This window comes from Syngnathoides biaculeatus, chromosome 2 (assembly GCF_019802595.1).
Source record: "Syngnathoides biaculeatus isolate LvHL_M chromosome 2, ASM1980259v1, whole genome shotgun sequence".
NCBI classification, from domain to species: Eukaryota; Metazoa; Chordata; class Actinopteri; order Syngnathiformes; family Syngnathidae; genus Syngnathoides; species Syngnathoides biaculeatus.
This window is the reverse complement of record NC_084641.1, coordinates 27,131,240-27,145,476: the sequence shown is the minus strand read 5'-3', so window position 1 is coordinate 27,145,476 and position 14,237 is coordinate 27,131,240. Positions and strand designations below refer to the sequence as shown.

At 45.4% G+C, this 14,237-nt stretch overlaps 1 protein-coding gene across 4 annotated transcripts in view; it reads left to right on the top strand.

Annotated features, from left to right (window-relative positions):
* mitfb (melanocyte inducing transcription factor b) overlaps positions 1 to 14,237 on the top strand; it is a 58,567-nt gene that overhangs the window by 16,559 nt on the left and 27,771 nt on the right. For 3 of the 4 annotated variants that reach the window (XM_061844317.1, XM_061844312.1, XM_061844305.1), the window contains exon 2: positions 8,855 to 9,086. In XM_061844317.1, the coding sequence (XP_061700301.1) occupies positions 8,855 to 9,086 (232 nt within the window). Of the gene's footprint in view, positions 1 to 38; positions 120 to 8,854; positions 9,087 to 14,237 lie in introns of those variants that run through there. The other variant, XM_061844324.1, reaches the window with a different exon arrangement.

The following is a 14,237-nucleotide window of genomic DNA, read 5'->3' as shown; positions in this document are numbered from 1 at the left end:
ACCGAGCGGCGTGACTTTCACTGGGCTCCAAGGGCGGGCGGTGCACCTTCAGGAATAAACAAAACAAACATGGAGGCCGTCGGAGTGCAAGTGTACAGACCCTGCCCATTTGACCGAGTGTGAGTACGGCGCGGAGGCGGCTCGGACGTGTGTTTTTAAAATAAGGGCTTGTGAGAAAGCGATTTTGGAATACGCACTCAGTTGAGCGTGTGCCGTTGGCGTGGGGGACAAATTTAACCACCCCCGCGTCGACATTGGGCGTCGATGACCTCATATAGTTTGCATAAAACCACGAGAAAACAAATAAGAAGTCTCATCAATGTCAAGACACTTTTTTTTAGATAAGCCTGTTGTACTGTCAGTGTCCAATAGGTAGCACTGTTCGCTGGTCTTTATGGACGGACTTCGAGGGTCCAAAGTCAGCGGGAAGGGGTACCCGTGGAACCCCCCCCCCCGATTGCAGTCCCACTTGTCCAATTTACACACTGAAATTGTGCGGCTCCCCTAAGGACTCTTCTTCCTCGTGGGAAATCAGAAGAAAAGCTCCGACAACTTCCTGACTGAGTGCGACGACGTACGATGACGAACGTATCGCCATTCGGTCCGGAAGATGATATGCAAGCGGTAAAAAAAAAAAAAATCGGAAAATAAAATTCAACGAGAGCTTTAATTGGACAAGAAATGGTAAAGCGTTGGCCTTGCAGTTCTGAGGACCCGGGTTGGATCCCGGCCCCGCCTGTGTGGAGTTTGCATGTTCTCCCCGTGCCTGCGTGGGTTTTCTCTCCGGGCACTCGTGAGTTCGTATCACACTGGGGCCTCCGCTCCCCGAGAGGGGTTGCGCCAGGAAGGGCATCCGGCATAAAAAAAACTGTGCCAAACAAATATGAGCGTTCTTCTGAGATGACGCGCGGTGGCGACCCCTAACGGGACAAGCCGAAAGAAACTTACTCCGGTTTCCTCCCGGCTCCCGAAAACATGCAACGTTGATTGGACACGCTAAATTGCCCATAGGTGTGATTGTTAGTGCGGCTGTTTGTCCCCACGTGCCCTGCGATTGGCTGGCAACCAGTTCAGGGTGCACCCCGCCTCCTGCCTGTCGACAGCTGGGATAGCGTGCAGCACTCCCCGCGACCCTCGTGAGGATAACTGGCTAAGAAAATGGATGGGTGGATGAATAAATGACAATTTGAAATATTGGTACAGATTTTCACAAGAACCTTGGAAGTCGGCAAGCTAGGTTTGCCTTTGCGGGCCACATAAGGTCATCTGGCGGGCCAGAGCTGGCCCGCAGGCTTTGAGTTTGACACCTGTGGTATAACGTTATTAGAAGTCCGACTGATTAGCCTCACTATTAATCATTTTTCAACACGCTGTCAAGACACAACAGATTTCTTGCTGAAATCACAAAGTTGGATGGATGATCTTATCTTGCCGTTTCCCGTCCTATACGATGTGCCAAAAATGGAATTTTCACTTCTGAGCCTGCAGTTTGCTCAATGCATTACACGCCAGAGGTCGCGTCACCCGTGCGAGTGACTCGGCTAATTTCATTCGAGAAATCCCCGGATGGACTTGACATGAACGTCAACACGCACGCGGACCGATTGTTTCCATCGCAGAGTAAAACAGCGAGAATTGATTTGAAATGTAGTGCTTTTGTGGCCACGAGGTGGCAGCAGAGGTGATCTATCCCCTCATAACTCAAGTTTGCACATTATTTTCCAACCCTCAACTTTTTTTTGTTGGCTGCTTGACCATAATCTGTTGGTGTAAACAAGACTTCCCATATTGTAACACAGCTGGGGGGGGGGGGTTTTGAATCCTTCCTTTGAATGTTTTCACTGTTGATGTCACATGATGAAATAATGCGTTTGGTGCTACGCTAACTGCCTTAGATGATGATGTGACCATTCCTGGAGTGTCTTTCTTTCTTTTTTTTTTTTTTAATCTTCTTGTCATCAACTCGTTCCCCTTGTGAGGATGCTTTGTTCCCTCGCGTCATTAATCACCAGTCTTGTGAGGTGGAGGGCGAAGCTGCTGAATGCTCTTGTGTGTTCGGAGCCTTTTGGTTTCTCCACCGGTGACGCGCATTCGAGATTGTGTACTAGGATCTCGACGACTAGTTAAAGTTTCCTTTGTCCCGTAAAATAACCGGCCCTCCCCCAAACCTTGCAAAAAAAAAAAAAAAAAAAAGATTACTCTTGACATGTTTAATAATTAAATTTGTGGAAATCAACTTATAAGCAGGCTACCAATGACTGCGCGTTGACGTTAACTTTGTGTCGAAAGCTGAGTTACAAAATACTGTTTCTTTAAAGCTCCACCGTCATGCCTATAAACATTCTAAAATAGATATTGTAATGGAAAATACAGATAACATTATTCACTTCAATTTTTATGCGGAAAAATACATACGAGCGGAGAGTTCATCCGGCATCCAAGTGGTCGCCGTATAGCCTGCAAAACGTCATCGGCCGACGTTACACCCGGACATTCGCCATCGAAAACACGTAGTGACAACTTGCTATGTTTCACGGAAAGAGAACATATCACTGTCGAGTGAAATGACCTGGGCAATATTACCCTATCATTTCCACCCATATTTTGATGAAATATGCGGCGAATATGCCAACTACTATTCCACAGTTCTGCTCCAAAAACTAACAAACAAAAAAAAATAAACCCACTAAAGTCATCTCAAATCATCAAAAAGGCAAAGATGTTGGAAGTGGGGATAAAACAGCTAAAAATAGCATATTGAGCATGAAAATATGAAATCCAGTGACTTGGATTTCAAATTGTGTCATGAAAGAAACACAATCGCGCTTGCAGACGATGGAATTATGGACTGTGAGCTTTAAAGCAGCTTCAAGGTTTTGAATGCAGTACAAAGAAAAGAGAGAACAAAGCGAAAAATGAAAATAAAGGCTCAGTAAATGTCTTTGTTCGGTTATGTTTTTAATGTGGTAATCGATTTGTCGCTTCTGTCAGGCCAGTGTTATTCTTTTATTGTCTTTCGTACCGTAATAGCACACATGGCTAACTCTGCTCCCGGGATATGTCAAAAGTTGTTAAAAATGTCATATTTCGATTTCATAAAACACAAATGGGTGAGGGTGGCACGGTACTGAGGTCCAGGGTTCAAATCCCGGCCCCCCTCCCGTGTGGCGTTTGCATGTTCTCCCTGTGCCTGCGTGGCTTGGGCACTCCGGTTTCCTCCCACATTCCAAAAACATGCAACATTAATCAGACACTCTTAAATTGCCCATAGGTGTGATTTGTAAGTGCGACTATTGTCTTCCTCTATGTTACCTGTGATTGGCTGGCGACCAGTTCAGGGCGTACCCCGCCTCCTGCCCGTTGACAGCTGGATAGGCTCCGACACTCCCCGCGACCCTTTTGAGGATAAGCGGCTAAGAAAATGGATGGATGGATAGTACCGTAATAGCACACATGGCTATCTCTGCTCCTGGGAAATGGCAAAAGTTGTTAAAAATGTATTGTTTCGATTTTTATAAAACACAAATGGGTGAGGGCGGCACGGTTGCGCAGCTGTAGAGCGTTGGGCCTCACAGGACTGAGGTCTCGGGTTCAAATCCCGGCCCCGCCTGTGTGGCGTTTCCATGTTCTCAATGTACCTGCGTGGGTTTCCTCCGGGCATGCCTATTTCCTCCCACATCCCAAAAACATTAATCGGACACTCTAAATTTCCCGGAGGTGTGATTGTGAGCACGACTGTTTGTCTGTACGTGCCCTCCGATTGGCTGGCAACCAGTTCAGGGTGTAGCCCGCCTCCTGCCAGTTGACAGCTGCGATATGCTCTGCCACTCCCTGCGACCTTTGTGAGGATAAGAGGCTAAGAAAATGGATGGATGGATGGATGGATGGATAGTACTGTGGTACCTCTACTTACAAACATTTTAGTAAGGAAAAATTCCGGTTACAAAATGCCTCCTCTGAAAAATTTTGTCTCTAGTTACGAAGGAAATTGAGTTCAAAAGGAAAAAATAAGTACCCCAAAAACATGCAACCTTAATTGGATTACATGCAGCTCAAAGCGCTACACATTAACTAAAATATTTTAAAAGAGGGCAGCACGGTGGAGCAGTTGATAAAGCGTTGGCCTCACAGTCCTGAGGACTCGGGTTCGATCCCGGCCCCGCCTGTGTGGAGTTTGCATGCTATCCCCGGGCCTGCGTGGGTTTTCTCCGGGCACTCAGGTTTCCTCCCACATCCCAAAAACACGCAACAATAATTGGACACTCGAAATTTCCCCCTAGGTGTGATTGTGAGTGCGACCGTTTGTCTCTATGTACCCTGCGATTGGCTGGCGACCAGTTCAGGGCGTACCCTGCCTCCTGCCCGTTGACAGCTGGGATAGGCTCCAGCACTCCCTTGTGAGGATAAGCGGCTAAGAAAATGGATGGATGGATAAATGGGTGAGTCTTTGAAGGGATATCATAAAATAGTCTGTGGTCAGAGAAAATTGAGAACATTTTTTGTGTGTTTTGCAAAAAAAAAAAATCCAATGTTGACTGTCACTCACGCACGGTGCTAAAAAAAAAAAAGCGACGGCTCTTCACAAAGCATTCCAGCCATCTCAAAGATTCTCCCAGATGTTTTTTGGGCTCGTTCAGTGGAAATAGACAAACTGTAAAGTTATTATACCGAACATCCATTTGTCACACTCTGGTTCATGGTGTTAGGTTTGTTACCATGACAGCCAAGGATGGTTCTGGAGCATGCAACGAGATGATGCCCCCCCCCCCTGCCAACTTTGTATCTTTGTTGCTATAATTAGTGACTTTTCCGACCCTCGGAGCAACTATTTGTCAAAAAAAAAAAAAAAAAAAAAAAGAAGTGACAAGCAAAAAATCAGGAGACTTTCTGTGGTTTTGGTGGAGACTTCTGAAGACTTTGAGATTCCTTCCAGAGAAGGAGACGCTCAGCTCACGCTTCCACGTTCAGAAATGAACGCTGCCTGCGCGAAGCCACCGCGTGCTCATTTCACCGGTCGGTAAAATTTTAAACAGATTACTTTTGGATATCTTTTGGAAATCAGCAAACAATTTCACACTTGGGATACAACTACCTGCAAAGTAACCATTTATCATTTATTATAATAATAAACGGAGTCTTCCATTGCTTTGCTTGCATCGTGGCAAAATAATTCGTGGCTGATAAAATTTTATATCATTGGCCATAATTTTGAGTTGCCTTTTTTTTTTCTCAGCAATGACTTCGCACCAGGGGATTTTCTCCTCTTGTTACCTGTTTTAATTTACACCCCCCCCCCAAAAAAAAAAAAAACCATTTTACAAGATTATAATAGAGATGTTGATATTCAATTGGTGGTGGCACGGTGGGGCAACTGGCCAAGCTTTGACCTCACAGTTCTGTGGACCCGGGTTCGATCCAGGCTAATAGGAAATAAAATTCAGATGCTTAGGCAAGAAAAAAAAAAAAAAATCAATAAAATAGTGAAATCTTTTGGGGGATTAATCAAAATTGGCGGCACTCGTGTGTTGAGCTCTGTTTAACACGAGTTTAAATTCTGAGGACAACCACATCCCCGTGAGAGGGTGCGCACACATTTGCAACCACATTATCTCACTTGTTCCCCTCCCAGTAGAATTACACGGGGTAATAGGTCACATAAACGGGGGAATTAAAAAAAATATATATTTATTTCCTGTTATTTTTATTTTGTTTTTTGTTTTTTTTAGATGAAAAAAAAAACTGGCTATCGAACAAAGGCGTGAAGACATTTTCTATCCGCTCCGTTTGATTCCACGACCAGAAGCGTTTATTGCGAGACTCATGAAAGATAATCCATCAAAATGAAAAAGTGCTTCCTTGTCAACAATGTGCCGCTTTATCGTTTCCATTCATCCTGGCATGGAAAATGTTTTTTTTTTTTTAATTTTAGGGTTTTTTTTTTTTTTTTTTTTGGACTTACAGTATATCTTGTTTTTTTTTTTTTTTTCTTCTTCTCTCGTCTGAGCTTCAGTGGGTGTGTCTTCAAACAATGAGCTCCTATTCATCGCCGGGGGGAGGCGGGGGAGAAATTATGGTATGTTGAGGGCCCAACACCCACCGAATGCACGGCAGACCCGAGCCGCGTTTGACTCTGCCGGCTAATTAGTCCGATTACTGCACAGCTGGATTGGCCAGACGTTTTTGCGGAGTTTTATCAAAAGGATCACTCGCTGGATGAAGGCTTCATCCCGACAACTTCTGCTTCAGCAGAGTCCCTCTATTTTAGGAGTGCCCGACTTTGTCTGGGGAGTTGCCGTCTTAAGTTTGAAGGGAGTGGGAAAACTGAAAGAGCCCCCCCGTTGTTCCTCTTTCTCTCGGTTATGGAAAACGTGAATGTAGCTCGGAGCTCTTTTGGCCTTTGCTTTCGTGTTTATTGCGCTCCTTGTATCATGTCGGGGTGTGTTTTAAAGACAATGTGATCATTATTTTATCACGATTTCATACATTAAAATTGTGATAGCTCCTAGTGTGATAATACTGCACTGCTGAAATGTAACCGGTAGAATTGTGGAATGCAAAACAAACCTTGGTCAAGTTGTTCAGATCATCCATCCATGCGTTTTCAGAGCCGCTTATCCTCACAAGGGTCGCGGGGAGCGCTGGAGCCTATCCCGGCTGTCAACGTTACACCCCGAACTGGGTCCCAGCCAATCGCAGGGCACATCGAGACGAACAGCCGCACTCACAGTCACACCTAGGGGCAATTTAGAGTGTCCAATTACTTTTGAATGTTTTTCAGGATGCGGGAGGAAACAGGAGTACCCCGAGAAAACCCACACAGGCACGGGGAGAACATGCAAACTCCACAGAGGCAGGGCCGGGATCGAACCCGGGTCCTCAGAACTGTGAGGCCAACGCTCTACCAGCTGCTTCACCTTGTGGCCCTTTTATTATTATTATTATGATTCTATCGATAGGATGGGAAAGGGCAAGATAAGACCATCCATACATCCATCCATCAATTTTCTTAGCCGCTTATCCTCACAAGGGTCATGGGGAGTGCCGGAGCTTATCCCAGCTGTCAACGAGCAGGAGGCATTGTACACCCCGAACTGGTCGCCAGCCAATCGCAGGGCACATTGAGACAAACAACGGTCGCACTCACAATCACACCTAGGGGCAATTTAAAGTGTCAATTAATGTTGCATTGTTTTGGGATGCGGGAGGAATCCGGAGTGCCCACCCGGAGGAAACCCACGCAGGGACACGGAGAGAACATGCAAACTCCACACAAGCAGGGCTGGGATCGAACCCGGTTCCTCAGAACTGTGAGGCCAATGCTTTCCAGCTGTCGCATTGTTCAGATCATAATAATAAAAATAAGAATCACAATCGTACTTTACATCACATCTTTTTACTCCAGTCTTGTAACCAGCTAAGATGTATATCAAACGTATTAGCAATTTTCACAATGGTAAATATTGAAGGGGTTCCCTCTCCAGCAATCAGGGACTGGGCCGTACTGGGTAATTTCGGAGTGGACGGGATCGGAGCAATCAGTCGGGCAGTGCTACTGGTGTGTGGTGGGAGTGGCCATGTGGCGTTCATCACACTTGCACCTACGTCATAAAATCACGTGACTTTTGTTCACGTCGCCATATTGCCGGTCAAGCTAAGCTTTGCTCAATGCTAAGTCGGTTGGAGACGACACGGAAATACGTCTCGTAGCAGTCTTGTCCGATACCGTTAAACATTTAAAAGGTGATAATAAACGAAGCTACGTGGAAAAATGAGATAAACTCGGCATAGAGGACCCGCATTTAATGCCGAAATCGATGTTTTTGCCCGATAAGAAATCAGACTGTTAATTTGCTTCCGCTTGTCTTGGACAACTGGATCCACACATGGCTCTGGGGAGTAAGTCCTCGAGATTTACACGGAAAAGTTTGAAAGCCTGGACGCGTACGAATACTTTTGTTCTCGTCAGGAATAAATCCCACGTCGTGACGGGTTGACAGCTCGCGTTTGGCCACATGTTCACTTTTGCCGGAATCCATCGATCTTTTCAGCCCGTATTTAATACAAATACCAACATTTAAATAAATGACCTCTGCTTTGACACAAACTCGCATTCATTAACGATGATTGGAAAAAAAAAAAAAAAAAAAAAGGACGGAGTTGTCTCCACGGAACGTACACGGAAGCGTATTGCGGCCACACCTCCATAAACCTCTGCGACAGGTTTTTTTTTTTTAAACACGCATTGTTCTCAAATGAGCCAACTTGGTATTATAAATAATTTTGAAAATTTGAGATTGAGAAGAATAATTGCGACCTTAAATGAAGCGATCACCACACAGTCGTGTTGCATATTTTGGCCGGGCACCATCCATCGTGTTTAATTGCCGAAATCCATCAATATTTTCTGGTCTTTTCAGCTGCTATTCCATAGGATGATCTCTTTGAAAATCTGTCTCGTCTGTTGTGAGAACCGACAGCACAACAGGTCTCGGGCGTTGTGTATATTCTGGTCCGGTTCAATGCCTCCCACAGTGTCGAGCGGCTCTGTTTGACCGGCAATGTGGCGCCGTGAAAACGGTGACGTCACGTGCAGGAGTTCTATAGAATGTGAATGTAAACGAGAGAACAGTCCAGGAAGATGAAGTGATCCCGAGTACTGTGCATAGAAATTCGAGAGTGGCCCCAGACCCGAAAAGTCGTCCAGGGGAGATACGCTCGCAAATCAACCCTTGCTAATCTCTCACCGCCATCTTCTCTCTTGGCCTGACCTCCCCCTGGCCTCTGGTTTCGCTTTTAAGTTGACGCTCTCCATCTCACCTCACCTCACACGGCCTCGTCCTGTCCTCCACCGCAGCCCGTCGGAGCAGCGCGGCGCCTCCAAGCCTCCCCTGGGCTCCTCGGCCGCGACCTCGCGCGTCCTGCTGCGCCAACAGCTGATGCGCGAGCAGCTCCAGGAGCAGGAGCGGCGGGAGCAGCGCAGGCAGCGGGACTCCCGGTACCCGCAGACCGCGGCCGCGCAGACCCCTGCCATCAACGTCGCCGCCCCCGCGCCGGCCGCTGCGCAGGTGCCCATGGAAGTGCTGAAGGTAAGACCTCCCCGACCCCCACACCAGTTCTCGCGGGCTGGAGCAGAAACGGAATCAGAAATATGACACAAAGTGTGATTATTCACCTCTAACAATTTCCATCACCGGAATCCGCGTGTGTCACGGCTGCGGTCTGAGCAGTGTATTTATAGGCTGTATTGACTGCGCCGCGCGGACTGCCGTGCGATCGCGGCATCGCTCGGAGAGTGTGTGTTTAAAAAAAAAAAAGCAGGAGTGAGTGAAGTGTGTTCGAATGTGTATACGGGGGATTATCTTTCCCCAGAGAATTCCTCTTTAATGCACGCTGTGCTTCCAGCCATTTGGATTTAGCCATCTTTAATCCTATTTGCTCAGCTACGTTCACATCTTTTGGTAGCTTTGATTCCCTGGCAGCGCGAGAGCCGGGAGAAGACTCTTGAGGTTTTTCCTGTAACGCGGGCGAAGGGTGCATCTTAACGCAGATTTCTTTCTGGGGGGGGGGGTAAGTTTCCATTTTTTCTTCTTTTTGTGGCCCACTTGTAAATGTCAAAAGCAATGCGTGGTTGTCTTGTAAACGTTGAAACTCTCGAAATTGTTGTTTCTATTTTGATGTTGTTTCCTCTCTGAAAATAGTTGTGTTTTTTTTTTTTTTTTTTAATAGAAATGCATCGTTCATATCTATATCTAAATCGATATATCTACATTTTACACTTGATACGGTGGTAGTAATAATCCGTGAGGAATGTCGTTCTTGATCTGCTCAATGTGTCGTGCCTTGAGATAACTTTTGTCGTGAATCGTGAAGTGTCTGAAAGCGTTGAGTACCGGTACTTGGTCGACGAGTCCCTGCAACTTATCATCACGGAGTACGGATACAATAATCCTCTGATATTTGAAACTTGTTGCTTCACAGTCTCGCGATATTGCACATTTTTCGTTTGTACATTTCTCCAATATTTATGTGTTTATTCACTACTCTCTAAATATGTTATTCTAATTCAGTCTGCCACAGTAGCAACTTTTTTCGGATGATATATTTCCCCCCAAACTATAACAGTAAACAATGTGTCATTGTGTTTTTTTTGTGCTACTTATGAACGTGTAATAATTCAAGTACATCATTTATTTACGAACAACTTCAACCTTCAGTTCTAAAGAACATTGAACGCTAGCATTGCAGTGTCGAACAATCAATGAAATGTCGTCAATGAATAAAAAAAAAAAGATATAGTAAAGGAATAAGACTCGCGGGTTATATTTGCAAAAAGTCCACTTGAACAAATAAACATCTGGCACAAAGATATAGACTCATTAACCCGCTAAATAAACCTGAAAAAAATGTCTTAAAGCCCAGCAAATTAAAATAAATACATGAATGAATGAATAAATAAATAAATAGATGAATAAATAACTAAATAAATGATAGCTAACTAGCTAGATAGCTACATAGATAAATAAATAAATAAACGAATAAATAACATAAATAACCAAATAAACAATCAAATAACTAAATAAATGATGCTGGCTAGCTAGATAACTACACAATTAAATAAATAAATAAACGAATGAATAAATACATAAATAACCAAATAATCAAATAAATAAATAATTGATAGCTGGCTGGCTAGATAGCTACATAGATAAATAAATAAATGAACGAATAAATAAATAAATAAATAACCAAACAATCAAATCAATAAATTAAATAATTAATTAATTGATAAATAGATGAACAAATAAATACCACCCATGTCGTCAAACATATTTGTGTTTTTGAATGAGATGCCATACACTTTATTATTACTCTTTTTAGTCTTTGTTATTTGAATGTTGGCATGTTATGTACTGTATAATTACTGCTGCCTCCTCGCTTTTGAAAGAGTTTTTTTTTTTTTTTTTATTATCCCTCACAAAGCCTTTACATGGTTGAATAAAGGATGAAATGTAAAATACGGCCAGGCCTCGAGCCGCCGGAGCGATGTGAGACCTTCGCCTGTCAATCCAGTGACGCGCAAAAAATGAGTTCACTCGAGTTAACGGCCGCGTGAATATTGTTCCACAATAACCGTATACAGGGAGTCCTCGGGTTAAGACGGTCCCGAGCTAAGAAGTTTCGACTTTGCAACGCCCGTCCCCCGTCCGCCATTTTGTCCGTGTTTGCGCGCCGGGAGTATCGTTGCATTTTTCGCCCTCGTTTTTCGACATTATCGCCCCAAGTAAGAAAGCCGTGTCTTTTCGCGATGCTTCTGTGGCCAAAAGAAAATCCATTACCGTGGAAACGAAGCTCAAGATCATAAAAAGATTGGAGAAAGGAGCGACGCCAACACCGCCAAGGCTTCAGTCGGTCGACCGTGGTGAGAATTATCAAAGACAAAGCTCGTATTTTCGCACATGTGAAGGGTTCCGGTCCAATGTCGGGTACGATGATCAAAAAACGAGGTTCTTTGATACTTGTGGGGATGGAGAGGATTGAGGACCAGGTTCCTTGGCAATCGCTAAGCACAGCCTGCCCTTCTTCTTCTCCATCCACCTCTCAGCCGTCATGCTAAGTACATCATCTTGTTTATTTCAATGTATTTGTTTTTTATACAAAGTATTTTGATGTAAATTCTGACTTTAACGGTGAAATCCGACTCCCTCTACCAACACCGAATCTTGAAATGCATATTTGCTTTACGTATTACAAAGTAATTTGTTGACTTACTCGTTTTTACCGTTCGCATGGAATAAACCACAGGTGTCAAACTCGAGGTCCGGGGGGCCAGATGCAGCCCCCCGCATGCTTTTATGTGGCCCGCGAAGGCAAATTCTGCCTATCAACTTCCATGATTTTTGGTCAAATTGTCCAATGTATTTGTTTTGTATACAAAGTATTTTCATGTTAATTCTGACTTTAATGGCAGAATCTGACTTAAGTCGAAATTCGGGTTAAGCCGCTACTGTAATAACGGATCTCAGTCGTAGACCGAGGACTCCCTGTATATATCCCTGTATAAATAAATAAATATTATATATATATAGACAATATATTTTTATTTCTTGGTATATTAGCAGAGCTCATTTAAAAAGATTCAAAGAATGCCCAATCAAACAATTATATGTGACATTTGTTGAGATCCGTCCATCCATTTTCTTCACCGCTTATCCTCACGAGTGTCGCGGGGAGTGCCGGAGCCCATCCCAGCTGTCGACGGGCAGGAAGCGGGGTACACCCTGAACTGGTCGCCAGAACAATCGCAGGGCAAATCGAGACAAACAGCCGCACTCACAATCACACCTTGGGGCAATTGAGAGTGTCCATTTAACGTTGCCTGTTTTTGGAGATGTGGGAGGACACCGGAGTGGCCGGAGGAATCCCACGCAGGCGTGAGGAATAATAATTCTAACCTTGAGAAGTCCGAAGACTGTTAAAGGACATACCGAGGAGAACCAAAGTATCGAGCGCAGTGCACATAAAGTTGCGGTGCGTAGATCTCACATCGCGTATGTACACCCTGGCGGCCATTGAGTAATCGTTGTCGAACTAAATCCATCCACAGCACATTGAGAGATTTCCCGGCTGCTCGTTCAGCCGCACTTTCGTCACCAGTCGGGACGCTGCAACGCGGCACGCGGGCCGCCGAAAGCGGCGGTCCTCTCACGCAGCGTCGGCCCTAATCCGCGCCCCCTCCTCAAACCCTCGACCCTCGTGTACAATACGCCGCGCTGGAGTTATTTTTCTGGATCGGCGAGAGCTTACGGACATTCTTCGCTGACTGAAGCTGTCAAATGAAAAGGCCGTTCCGGCCCGGCGCTGTTGAGCCGGGTTCGCCTCCTCCCCGCGTCTGCGGGTAGATTAAGCGAGAGTGCGCGCAAAGATCAGGGGTACCAGGCGGAGCCGCCGGACCTCAAAAAGTGCAAACATTAAAACTCCGATGAGTTTATCTAAAGACTGATTGGACCCTTAATTAACCAAGTGACCCTTGACCTCCCCCGGGTATAAGCGAGGGATCAGTTTAGGGATCAAGACAAAGGAGAGCACAGCCTTGCCACACACCGAACACTAATTCAGTGAAGAATGCTCGTAATTAGCCCGCGCCGCTCTCATTCCGCTGCATATTCAAGAGAAGAAAAAAAAAAAAACGTCTTTGAAATGTTTGTAGGATAACTTCCTGAAAGGGTTCGATGTGATTATTAGAATTTTTCATTTTTTTTCCCCCGGGAGGGGGATTTATGGTACCTCAAAAAGAACAAAGTCCTGCACATTTTCTTTTGAATTATACAGTCGGTAACTCGTGACCGACGGGCCTCACAAAGCAGACAAAGATTTGCTAATTGACATCGGTCGCCGCTTTAAGCTTTAAGGGACCGTACAGTGGGCAAGTGGATGCCGACAATATGTAACGGGGGGGGGGTCGGGAACCTTTTAGGCGGAGTGAGCCATGAACGGCAAATATTTTAAAATGTCATTCCAAAAGAGCCACGCAATATTTCTAAAAATAAAAACACGTGGGCGGCACGGTGGCGATCAGCTGGTAAAGCGCTGGCCTCGCAGTTCTGAGGACCCGGGTTCGATCCCGGCCCCGCCTGTGTGGAGTTTGCAAAACATGCAACATTTATCGGACACTTTAAATTGCCCCGAGGTGAGATTGTGATTGCGGCTGTTTGTCTCTATGTGCCCTGCGATTGTCTGGCGACCAGTTCAGGGCGTTGACAGCTGAGATAGGCTCCAGCACTCCTCAGCGACCCTCGTGAGGATAAGTTGTGAAGAAAATGGATGGATGGATGGATGGATTTTGGCAACGCACGTAACTTTCTCTAACAATGACCTGCTGCACGCCTCTTCTTCCTAGTTTACCTAGCACCCGCCCCCCCTCTCCGCTCTTAAAGGGGTACACTCATAATTACAAAACATTACTCCTAACGCAGCCGTCACGCAATCGACTAGAACTGCTTCGCGATCGACGTCGATCCCCAAAACATGCAACATTAATAGGACACTCTAAAAAATTGCCCCTAGGTGTGATTGTGAGTGCTGCTGTTTGTCTATATGGGTCCTGCGATTGGCTGGCAACCAGTCCGGGTGTACCCCGCCTCCTGCCCGTTGACAGCTGGGATAGGCTCCGGCACTCCCGCGACCCTCCTGAGGATTAGCGGCTAAGAAAATGGATGGATGGATTTCTTTTCATTTTA